The sequence below is a fragment of the Scyliorhinus canicula genome, chromosome 6 (genome assembly GCF_902713615.1).
Source record: "Scyliorhinus canicula chromosome 6, sScyCan1.1, whole genome shotgun sequence".
Lineage (NCBI taxonomy): Eukaryota > Metazoa > Chordata > Chondrichthyes > Carcharhiniformes > Scyliorhinidae > Scyliorhinus > Scyliorhinus canicula.
The window spans coordinates 172,925,553-172,938,489 of record NC_052151.1 but is presented as its reverse complement, the minus strand read 5'-3'; the positions used below and the strand labels follow the sequence as shown (position 1 = coordinate 172,938,489).

The following is a 12,937-nucleotide window of genomic DNA, read 5'->3' as shown; positions in this document are numbered from 1 at the left end:
GGAAGACACAACAGGAATTCATCCCAAGAAGGAGAAAATATGCTAAGGGGAAGATAATAGCTGACAAGGGAATTCAGGGACAGCATAAAAGCAAAATAAAAGTCATACAAGGTGGTGAGTGTTAGTGGGAAGCCAGAGGATTTGGAAGCCTTTAAAAGCAAGATAAGTAAACTAAAAAACAATAAGGGGGGGGAGAAGCTGAAACATGAGTGTAGGCTAGTTAGTAATATGAAAGAAGATTGCAATGCTTTTTTTGAAGTAGCTTCTTGCTACCGCAGGTTGACTGGCATCTGTAAGATAGGGAGAAGTGAATGAGAGACTGGTCCTGACCAGAACAAACCTGGGTCCCTAAAAGGTTTGGATGTTTCACGTCATCATGGATACACCATTTTTCCTTTCACAAGTTTACATTTCAGAGTCCCGTTCAGAAAAACAATCCAATTTTTGCAGTGGAAGAAATACAGTTTGAACAATGGTCAGCCTCCCCCAGACCTGCCAGCACAATAAGATCCGCCTCCGGGCTATCAGGGTGGCAAAAGCTACCACATCAGCCTCTCTCCCCACCTGCACCACTGCATGACAGTCTTTGAATTATGACTGGCTCTTAATTGCCACCTAACCTGCGTGTAAACCCATCTCATCACTGAAACATAGCTGGTTGAAAAGCCCCATTCTCAACCGTGCCATCCCTTCCAACTCCAGCCGGTAATAAGAAAACTTCTCACTTTAACAGGCTAATGAAGGACGACGCTAAAAAAAATATATAAATTTTGCCAATTTCAGAAGCAGAAAGTTGGACAGGTTGCTAGAGAGCATGAGGGATGTTTCAATAAAGATGATTAGGAAATTAAGACGACTTGAATTTGTAAAACACCTTTCAAATCATAGAACTTCTGAGGCCCTATCCAGGAGCATATTCATTCATAGATATTAAATCGAACTGCATGAACAAAAACAGTAAAATATTTAAACCACCTATCTAGTGACTGGATACAGATAAAAATGAGAAAACCGAATATTGCATGGACAGTGACAAAGCACACACCAGTCTAACCTATAAAAGGCAGTGACATGACCCACAGTCTGCACTGTTTGATACTATATGGAAAGAATATGCAGAATTATTCAAGAGAGCCCGGCGGCAAATTCGGCTGGAGCTGCGGTTGACATCGCCACCGGGGGTAGCGGCATGATTGGGTGACTTGTACGACTTCCTGGGGTTGGAAAAGATCAAGTAGGAGTTAAGGGGCTCAACAGAGGAGTTTGAGAAAAGGTGGGGGAATGTTCGTGACCGTGTTTGAGGAGTTGTTCGTCGCATGGGAGGGAGGTGAAAAAGGGGGAAAAGTTGTACAAACTGTATAGTTTCCCAGGGTATTTACATGCTGTAACCTGTTTTGATACACATTTGTAATAAAATACAAGAGGGTCTAGAATTGAGCAATACAAATATATAGTTTATCGGCAAGAAGAGTTTCAGCGACAAGGCTAGAAGTATTTTTACATCATTGCAGAAATGGATAAACCTCACATTAACAAAAAGTGCTCCAAAACGAAGGAAATAATCAGAAGTCAAATAAAAATTCAGGTAGAATTGTCACATTAGTCAGGGGATCCGGGAGTGCAGGTGGGGAGAGAGGCTGATGTGGTAGCTTTTGCCACCCTGATAGCCCGGAGGCGGATCTTATTGTGCTGGCAGGTCTTGGAGCTGCTGAAAGCGGGGACATGGGTGAGTGACTTGGCAGAGTTCCTTCACCTAGAAAAAAAATCAAGTTTGCCGTAAGAGGGGCAGAGAGGTTTGCCACAAAGTTATGAAACAAAGTGGTTATGAGGGAAATGTCAATAACCTTGCTCCAGTATTTACCAGGTGGACGAACAGGGATTCAGGATGTTTCAGTAAGAAATCAAAAAAAGATATCAACACATTTAAGGTAGATCGATGGTAAGATAATTGGCAAACTAGTCAAACTTGGAGGATAAGCAGAATCTTGAGCTCCTCCTCTGGCAGGTTTGGTGGTGGAGGATGCAATCATCAGGCAAGGTGGTGGCAGATAGGGGGGCCCGGCATCTTCCTGTCTCCACCCTGATTAGATCTGACAATGGAAGGTTCATGGACAACTTTCCCTACCTGCTAATTGAGGTCCTTAAGTGGGCAATTAATGCCCATTTTAGCACCTCATCCTGCTGCCGCCATTATTCATACGGCAGGTGTTGTGCGAGGGCACAACAAGAAATTCTGTGCAGGATTGCTTGCAGGCACATTATATGTGGTGTTTCGTTCAAAGTCACTCAGTGTTGCCTGACTGGGGTCCCAGTATCAATAGGGGGGCACAGAGAGTCACCCTCTCTCTGACCATTCACCTCAGGCCTGGAATCTAGCAATGATCCTCAGCCTCGAGTGGGTGTCATACCAGCCACAACCACCACCTCCCTGGTCGCGTTGCCAAAGAGCTGCTGACCCCTCAATGGCCAGCAGCTATCTCCAGGTTAGATCTGTCACCAGAGTTCTTGATCCCAGAGGAAAGCTTGCTGCAGGCAGGTCAAATGCCGGAGTGAACAAGATGTGGCAGGCCTTACCGAAAATTGGTGGCACGGGCTCTCACCTGCTCTCCAAGATGAAAATCGCTTACTGTCACGAGTAGGCTTCAATGAAGTTACTGTGAAAAACCCCTAGTCGCCACATTCCGGCACCTGTCCGGAGAGGCTGGTACAGGAATCGAACCGTGCTGCTGGCCTGCTTGGTCTGCTTTAAAAGCCAGCGATTTAGCCTGGTGAGCTAAACCAGCCCCGAGACCACAAGATGCAGCTGAGACCACATTGACTCCACCGGATTTCGGCCAATAAATAACTGTTCCAGATGGATTGTACCACTTAAGGAAGAGATGGCAGAAGCACTATTGCATATATTTTAAAAATTCATTAGAAATGCATATGTTGCCCGAGGATCTGTGGACAGCTAAAAGGAAGATGGAAGATAGAACATATCCAGGGACCATTAGACCAATTAACTCAATAGTGGTGGCAGAAAAGGTATCGGAATCCTTACTCAAAGATGGAATAGAAAAGCATCTAGTAAATTTTTTTAATATAGAATAGTCAGCAATATTCTGTCAGATTTCAGAAGAATAGACTATGCTTGACCAACCTTACAGAGGAAGTAACAGGAAGAATAGACAAGGGTAATGCAGTAATGTAATAAACTTGGAATTTCAAAAAGCTTTCGACCAAAGTGCCATAAAATAAATTAATGAGGTGAGGGAATATGGACTCAGGGGGCAAGTAGCCGAATAAATGGCAAGTTGGCTGCAAAACAGAAAGTACGATTTAAAGGTAGTTACTCAAAATTGCAGTGAGAACTCCCTGGGGTGTTCCACAGGGATCAGTGCAGGGGCCACTACTGTTTATCATTTACATAAATGATTTAGAATTGAGAATTGGAAGTACAATTTCAAAGTTTGAGGGGGAAGGCAGTTAATATTTTGGAACACTACTACAAAATGGATAAGTGGTAAATGGATATCAATAATGGCACTTTGCTAAGAGGAATAAGGAGACTGCATACTCCTTGGAAAATAAAGGTCCAAATGGGTTACAGAAATAGAGTGAAAACTAGTTTTTTTTTAAATCACAAATCATTCAAAGCAGCATGCAGGTTAATAAATCAAAAGAATGCAAACAAAGCGCTGAAGACCATTCCCAGAGGAAGAGAACTGAAAAACAGAAGTTACGTTAAACCTATATAGATCACATGTGGATCAATATGCATAGTTCTGGCCTTGATATTACAACAAGGATATAGATGCACCAGAGAAGGTGGAAGGAAAATATATACAAGGATGATGCTGGTCTGCGAGATTGTACTCATCAGCAAAGACTGAACAGGTAGGACTCTTTTCTCAAGAACAGAAGGCTGACGTGAGAAGGAACTTTCAAATTTTGAAGAGGTTGACACAATTGTAAAGAAGATGTTTCCAATTATGGGTGAGTTCAAATCTAGGGGCTAGAAGTAGAAAGATAGCTACAAAATTCAAGAAGCACTTCAATAATTTTGTTTTTGTAAACAGAAGTAGTCAGAATGTGAAACTTGCTACCTCACAAGTAGTTGAGATAAAGAGCATTGGTGCATTTAATGGGAACCTAGATAAGTATATGAGGGAGAAAGGAATAGAGGGATCCGCTAATATGGTTTGATGATTTAGGGGCTCACTTAGAGCATAACTATAGGTGGGGTAATGGCCTATTTCCGTCCTGTAATTTATATGTAATTCTATTTGAATTCTGGTTTGGGCGGAGTGTGTTAATAAACACTGAAAAATGAGAATTTAAAGACTATTGTCTCAATCATAACAGTACAGTGGCATCAACCATAACGATCTGTCAGGAATGCTAGTTTAGGTAAAGATACTACATGAAAGGGTTATGATCAGGATAGTAAATCTTTTGAATTGCATGCCAAGGCTTTTGCCTTTGTTTCATTAGACACCGATGCAGATGTCCCAGTACCATGAAATACAAGAGACCCATCAGCAACTACCAATATGATTCGGGTACACAAGCTAAAGGAAGTCTACTTGTTTTGAAGCACGTTTGACGATTTCTCCCTAACTATAGAAGACAATACACTATAAAAAGTCCACCTCGTCATGAATTAGCGGCCAAATACAATGGCCACCTGTGCAAACAAATTGTTCCTTTATTTAGGATTGCCTGAGCAGCAATTTAGATTCAATTATTGAGACAGACTCCTCGTATATGAAGCAGCCTCGAGTTAATTCTCCTTAACTTAGCAACTCTCATATATTGAAGCTCCGGATGCATGGTGGTAATTTTCTTTCAAACCAAAACCAACAGCCCCAATGAAAGGATTCATGCCAAAAATGCTCAACCAGGACAAGATGATCAAAGTAGGGGTGTCATGGTAGAGGAATGGTTAGCACTGTTGCCTCACAGCGCCGAGGATCTGGGTTCGATCCAGGTCCTGGGTCACTCACCGTGTAGAGTTTGCACATTCTCCCCGTGTCTGCATAGGTCCCACCCCCACAACCCAAAGATGTGCAGGGTAGGTGGATTGGCCACACTAAATTGATTCTTATTTGGAATTTTTTTTTTTTAAATGACCATAGTAGGGACAGAACAGTTGAGCGCGATATTCACGCCGAAAGCCAGAGGTGATAGCGCTGCTAACCTTGGGGAGGAGCAAGTGCTGATGGCAAGTCAGTAAGCAACCTTTAATGTAAAATAAAGCATCTGGGGAAAATAATGGATTTCCTGCAAATTTCAGAACGCAAAACCCAACAATAGCGGAACAATTTGTTCAATCATTTTCCCATTATTGAGATATGCAAATGAAAACCATGATTATGTGAACTCAAATTTCTTCTTTGAAGAAGTTAGCAAAACTGCAGCAAGGGAGCAAATTGGTGTCAACAACAGGTGTCCACAAATACCAATTAAGTTGAAAGGCAGTTAAATTATGCAACTGAAATATATAATTACAACATGTACCACATACAGAATTTTCCTGCGTCAATTAAAGATCTGAAGCAACTGTCAAAACTACCAAAAGAAAAATAAATCCTTGGAAAACAAATTCTGTGGTTACGGAAAAGCTGGAGAAACAGAAAAAGCAAACAGCAAAAGCTAATGCAGGATAAATAAAAGTCAAGGTGGTAAATTCCTTGCAGGGAAACATACAGTTCAACATGCAGACTACAAAACACCGAATGTAGCTTTGTCAAATCACATTAATTTTAAAACATTTGTTTTCTTCATAGATTCTTACAAAAATTAATCACGTTTATTGGGCAAAAAATACATGAAGTGTATTTAGTTTATCAAATAAACAGATCACTGAATCAATACAAACCCTCCCCTACCAATTTTCAGGTACAGGACCAAAGTGAACAAAAAAAGCCGTCAATGAAAGTGGTCAGGGTACATTCTACAGCAAGGAGTGACCTCAAACCCGTAACAATCTCTTTAGACAATGGCCAAAATTATCATAAACACTCTCACTCTACTTTTACAGTTTTCCCAACTGGGCGGTTCAAAATAAGATTACACAACCCTGGTATCAATTGGATTTGTCTCAGCACCAGCGGAAATGGATCAAAGTAGGAAGCGACCTGCTCATTTGAAAAGAGTATCGCCAAACTTTATCTGTCAGTGGTTATTTCTGCCCAGCGCAAAGTCTTCACTTATTGTCTAACAAATCATCAAGTTTCTTGTGCAGTATGTGATTAACAAAAAAAAAGAAGTCCAGACTGAACCCCCAAGTTTCACTTATTATAAAACTGTTTGCAGCTATGCAACAGTTGTTAAAATTCCAGTCAAAAGAAAATGCAGTGCTAGGCAAAGGAACATGATGGACGGGGGTTACGTTAATTAGAATAAACCCTGTTGAGTGCTCATCACAGCATATTCGTTTGGTGCAAATTCTGTTTATTCAGCAGGGCAAGAGCTAAAACAACAAACCTTCGAGTTCCGATGCGTGCACCTCCGGTGTAGTGTTATCTCTGTGCCCCTCAAAAAAAAAGTGTCTAACCACTGTAAGACCACCCCAAGGAGAAAAATTGCTTTGTATTATTAGTACATCACACCAAAGACTTAGCTTACAACATGGAGCGGGGAGGGTGGAGGAAGAGAGACACAAGTGAGTAGTTCAACACTTTGAACACAGAATGCAGATGATTTGGGAAACAAAGAATTGAGTTCTAAGCTACTAAAAATGTGTACCACAGCTCGCGGTGAGGTTCAAAAACTTGCACTAGCTATTATTAACCTGGCTATACAAAAATTTTAAAATTTACACAATCCAAGCTGCCAAACCGTATAAAAGTATCAAATTTCACATAAAACTGTACAATTATTTTTCAGCAGGTCCAAATACCTGGGCAAACAACCCCCAAAAATATACTTTTTTTAAAAAATGCATTCACCCTGTGTATAACAAAATTATATGCAAGGATTTCTAATTCTATACAATAGTGCATCTACCTATATATATATAATATATATATATAAAAAGATGGAATAGTTCTTTCAGAAAAAAAAATGACATGATAAAACATGGGCAGATGGGTGCAATCACTGGTGAAAACAAGGCACTTTCTTCCAGGTTGCAGTTAATATAAACATTGTTGACATGAAGAAACAAAATCAGGTGGGGTTGGTGTGTACACACAGACTGGAACAGTTCCAAGGATGGGTTAACATTAATGTTTACACAGTCAGGGAGACACACGAGGTGAGAGTTTGAGGTAAAACTCTATACAGAAGTGGTCACTCTTTTAATGGCATTATTGACCTCATTTTTGTTGGAGTCCAGTCCTTTAGCAGCATTCATGTCATTCCTCAAGTTCTCTGCTGTCTTCTTCAAGGTCTTCAGTTCTCCTGGGTGCGGAGTGGCTCTCCTCAGAAGTGTGCCCTTGATATAAAATGCACAATAAGCAAACAGCAGGTGTCCAACGAACAGTATCTCATTTGGAACACTGGAATTAACCCAATAAAATTAAATTGTGTGCTGATTCCAGTGAACTTTTTTCTTTTCTTACTGACTGTGATACCAAGAGACAGTCCTTTTTTAAATTTAGAGTACCCAATTGTTTTTTTTTCCAATTAAGGGGCAATTTAGCATTGCCAATCCACCTACCCTGCACATCTTTGCGTTGTGGGGGTGACATCCGCGCAGTCATGGGGAGAATGTGGAAACTCCACACGGATAGTGACTCCGGACCGGGATCCAATCTTGGTCCTCAGCGTCGTAAGGCAGCAGTGCTAACCACTGCGCCACCGTGCCGTCCCCCAAGAGGCAGTTCTGCTTGAGTATGTGAGAAGTATTTTCTGCAGGGTCGGTGATGCTGAACTCCCACAAACCCTACAGTTCTGCGAGTTTGTCCAAATTAAATCGCAACAGTAATTTGTAGTTATAGCACCTTTTGATGTAGTGAAACATCTGCAGTGCTTCACAGGAATATAAAAATACAAAGTCGTCACATAAGGAGACATTAAGGGCAGATTGCCAAAATCTTGGACAAAGACATAGATGTTAAGGAGCATTTTAAAGGAGGAAAGAGAGGTCATACAAACTTATGAATTAGGGGCAGGAGACGGCCACTTAGCCTCTCGAACATTCAATAAGACCATGGCTGATCTGAACCACAGAATCCCTACAGTCCAGAAGGAGGCCATTCAGTATATTGAATCTGGACCGACCCTTTGAAAGACCACCCCATCAAGGCCCAATCCCCTGCCCTATTCCCGTAACCCCACGCAACCTTTGGACACTAAGGGGCAATTTTCATGGCCAATCCAGCTAACCTGCACATCCTGGACCGTGGAAGAAAACCGGAACACCCACGGGTGAGAGTGTGTAAACTCCACACAGACAGTCACTCGAGGAACCCGGATCCCTGGCGCTGTGAGGCAGCGGGAACCATTGTGCCGTCCAGATTGTAACCTCAACTCTACTTTCATGCCTGCCCCCCAAATTAACTTTCACCCCCTTGCTTATCAAGAGTCGATCTAGTTCTGCCTTAAAAATATTCACAGGCTCTGCTTCCACCACCTTCGGAGGAAGAGAGTTCCAAAAACCTACAACCCTCAGATAAAAGATTTCTCCTCAATCCTGTTTTTAAATGGGCGACCCCTTATTTTTAAACAGTAACCCTTCAATCAAAATTCTTCCAGGAGGAAACATCCTCCTCACATCAACCCCGTCAAAACCTGTCAGGATCTTAGATGTTCCAATCAAGTCACCTCTGACCCTTCTAAATTCAAGTGGATTCAAGCCGAGCCTGTCCAATCTTTCCTCATCAAACAATCCGGCCTATTCAGGCATTAGTCTTGTAAATCTTCTCTGAACTGCTTCCAATGTCTTTACATCCTTCTTTTAAATAAAGACTGTACTTTAAATACTGTACACAAACAGACGTGATCTCACCAATATCCTGTCTCCTGAAGGTAAACTTCCTACTTTTGTAATCAATTCCCCTCACAATACACAATAATATTCTATTAGCTTTCCTAATTACTTGATGCACCTGCATACTAATGTGTAGTGATTCATGCACTAGGATACCCAGATCCCTCTGCATCTCAGAGCTCTGCAATCTCTCACTGCTTCGATATTGGTCGGGATTTAACTAAATGCAAACAAAGTCCAAAGAGCAAGTGGATTTAGCCGCAGGTTCCCTGGCACTCGCTGTCATAAGGGTTAAACAAAAGTTCAGACTTGTGGAAAACACCACTGGTTTCCTCGACTGCTTTAAAAGATGTTCCTGCACCATTTGGGAATTAACTCTTCGTCTATTACCTTTTCTTCATCGTCATCATCATCGTCATCTAAGAAACGTATTGCACTGATTCTGTTCATTGCGCGTTCATTCCACATCTCATCAGACATGTCGTTCACCAAACTTTCCAATGCTCCACAGCGTGGCAAGTTATCCGCTGCAAATTGGTTTAGCACAGTTAATGACGGAAACAAATTTGCATAAAAAGGATCCAAAATTGATTATAAATTTGTACTTCCTTGTATTTTTGTTAAACAATTTAAAATTATTTATAAGCTGCTCGGTTTTAGAATGAAGGCAATCCAAAAGGAAAGCATGATCACCCTTTCAACATTTGTCTTTATGAAAGAGAAAATAATATGAGGGGAACCTTTTGCTCCTCTGAAAGTTACCTTGGGACTTTTGATCCAGTTTTATGTTGCTGAGCATCTTAAATCTTTATTTAGTGCTTTCTCACAGCTTTTCATCTGATCGTTGGTAGATAATTGATTATAAAACTGACGAAATTAGAAAAGCATCCATTTTAAATATAAAATTTATTCCTCATCTTTGGTCCAAATAGAGCAGAGGCAACAGTAATCTATGATCTTTATTACTGTCACAAATAGGCTTACATTAACACAGCAATGAAGTTACTGTGAAAATCCCCTAGTCGCCACATTCCGGCGCCTGCTCGGATACAGTAAGGGAGAATTCAGAATGTCCAAATTACCTAAGAGCACATCTTTCGGGTTTGTAGGAGAAAACCGGAGCACCCGGAGGAAACCCACGCAGACTCAGGAGAACGTGCAGACTCTGCACAGAGGGTGACACAAGCCAGGAACCGAACCTGGGACCCTGGCACTGTGAAGCAACAGTGTTAACCACTGTGCTACATGACTAAGACTGGACTGTTATCCAAATGCAATGGGACTTTGATGCGAGAGGACAGGGTTAAAGTTTACATAATTTCACCTATTGTTTTGTTCAAATATTGCAGTTTTTAAAAGCTACTCCTCGGAAAGAGAAAGGAATAATTACACTTAAGTTGCTCAACTTAAATGAAACACTCTTTCTGCATTCCACATGGAAAATATTTAGCTGCATTTCTCAACATTAGGAAACACACTTTCTTGGCCTGAAGGGCCGTTGGGATTCGGAGAAGGGAGAAGGGGGATCAAAAAAGGAAGTAGTAAAGTAAACATCACAGACACCAATAAAAATACATACAGGAGTGACTTGATCATAGTAGTGTTTGAAAAAAGTCAACATGGTACAAAGATTTTTAATTTTTTTTTTTTTAAAGTGCTTGCATGACAAGAGTTTTTTTTTCCCCTTAAAAATGCCTTTTAAAAGACTAGGAATGGGGGAAAAGCACGAAAGAGGGACTTAAAATATATAAAGAAAAACCCAATGAGCTTTGATAACAATATGGGAAAAGATATGGGAAAGTGACAAAGAAATGTGAGCAGGGTTGAAAAAAAAGTGCAGTGTAGGGTAAACGTGCACAATGGGACTTGGAAATAGTGGAGAGAAGCTATTGAAAAAGTGCACAATGGAACTTACACAGGCACAAAGTAAATTGAAAAAAGTACAGAGAAAGAAAATGGAGATTCCAACAAAATGCATTGAAAGAAAATATTCATACGTTCTGAGAAGCAACGGAATTTAAACTCTAAAATGTAATTAATAACTATATACATCACAGAAATATGTGTTTTTAGCCAGTTCAAATATTCACGTGGAATGAACTAATTGCACATTTTACACAATATTACGCAAACCACGCTGTTACCTTATGAAATAAAACTGCAACAGTTGATTTATCAGTTAGCGCTGATTGTCTAACCATCCATTTCACTTCCAACTTGTTAAAACTGTATTCATGGAATGTGGGCACTGCTGGCTAGGCCAGCATTTATTACCCATCCATAATTTTCCTTGAGAAGGTGGTGGTGAGCTGCCTTCATGAACCACTACAGTCCATGTGGTGTAGGTACACCCACAGTGTTGTTAAGGAAGGAGTTCCAAGAGTTTGACCCAGCAACAGTGAAGGAATGCCGATATATTTCAAGTTATGATAGTGAGTGGCTTGGAGGGGGAAATTTCAGATGGTGGTGTTCCCATATGTCTGCTGCCCTTGTCGTTCTAGATGGTATTGGTCATGGGTTTGGAAGGTGGTGTCTAACAAACCTGTTGTGTTCCTGTAGTGCATCTTGTCGATGCTACACATTGCTGCTACTGAGCTAAGGTGGTACTGGGAGTGACTATTTGCAGATAGGATCTCAATCAAGCGGCTGCTTTGTCCTGGATGGTGTTGAGCTTCTTGAGTGTTGTTGGAGCTGCACTCGTCCAGGCAAGTGGAGAATATTCCTGCACACTCCTGACTTGTACCTAGCAGGTGGTGGACATGCTTTGTGGAGTCAGGAGGTGAGTTATCCACAGCAGGATTCCTGGCCTCTGACCTGCTCTTGCAGCCACAGTATTTATATATCTGGTCCAGTTAATTTCTGGTCAATAGTAATCCCCAGGATGTTGATAATTTATTCACTTCCTTGAACATACTCCTAGTTCCTGTGTTTATTTTCATTTGTGTCTGTGGTGTTTACTTTATTCTTCCATTTTTAGTCCCTCTCCTCTCCCTTTTCCCAACCCCAACAGCCCCTCAGGTCAAGAAAGTGTGTTTGCTTATGTTGATAAATGCAGCTTAACATATTTCCTGTGGAATGCAGGAAGAGCGTCTATTTAAATTCAGCAATTTGAGAGTGATTATGCCCTTCTTCTAGGTCATGCAGCTGGGCAGATGTAATAAATTGTTTATTTATATATGTACCATACATGATTACGGTCTCATTAAAACCATTATTTATAGACTGGAGAACCATTTAGCCAGTACATAAATTAAGCTAGTGAGAGGAGATGAATGGGTTAGGAGGTACAATATGATTTTGTTCAGTTCATGGATTGGGAAACCTCATAGACATGAACAAAAGCATTGGCTGCAATTGGCAAAGAGATTAATTTATCTTTTTGCCTCAGTAGCTAAAAACTGAGGTTACTTCTGAAACTCCTTCATGAGCAGTGATAAGGATTCTGATCACTGGGAAAGATGATACCTGGAAGACACATTAGTCAGTCTCAATCAGATGGTTACAAGTACAGGGTGTCTTGATATTTTCTTCGGTACAGGGATGCTAGTCACCATAAGTGGACTAAGCACCTTACATTCAGGAGTCTGTTGCTACTGCCCAATTAGTCTCAACATAAGTCAAGGCTGCAACATTAGGACCCAGTTTTGATGCAGTTTTAAAACAAATTTTGTCTTCCCAAAGTTATGCCCTCCATCGACACATGATGCAGGTTAATTTGAACAGAATCATACCCACCACAATATTTATTTAGTCACCTGAGACAGGATGAATTGCTCAACGCCCCTGATCGTACTGGTTTGTCTGGTTTTAACATTAATTCTCCAACCCGTGGCCTTTATTTTTAACCCTCTGCAAATTGATTGTGTTCTAAAATACAACCCTTGGACACAAACCCCTTCCCTCAAAAGAAAAAGAACCATCAGAAATCTCAAGGTGTTGCAAAGAATATCATCTAAGCAGGGGAAGTGGAAATAGAAGAACAGCAACTGGGTCGGTGACACTTTTCAGTGAAATAAA

General features: G+C 40.9%; 1 protein-coding gene across 3 annotated transcripts in view; it reads right to left on the bottom strand.

The window, feature by feature from the left end:
• The window catches only part of lrrc1 (leucine rich repeat containing 1), a 281,388-nt gene that overhangs the window by 73,836 nt on the left and 194,615 nt on the right, over window positions 1-12,937 (bottom strand). For 2 of the 3 annotated variants that reach the window (XM_038800456.1, XM_038800454.1), the window contains exons 13-14: window positions 9,311-9,447; window positions 7,304-7,423 (exon numbers count right to left, since the gene is read on the bottom strand). In XM_038800456.1, the coding sequence (XP_038656384.1) occupies window positions 7,304-7,423; window positions 9,311-9,447 (257 nt within the window). Of the gene's footprint in view, window positions 1-5,731; window positions 7,424-9,310; window positions 9,448-12,937 lie in introns of those variants that run through there. The other variant, XM_038800457.1, reaches the window with a different exon arrangement.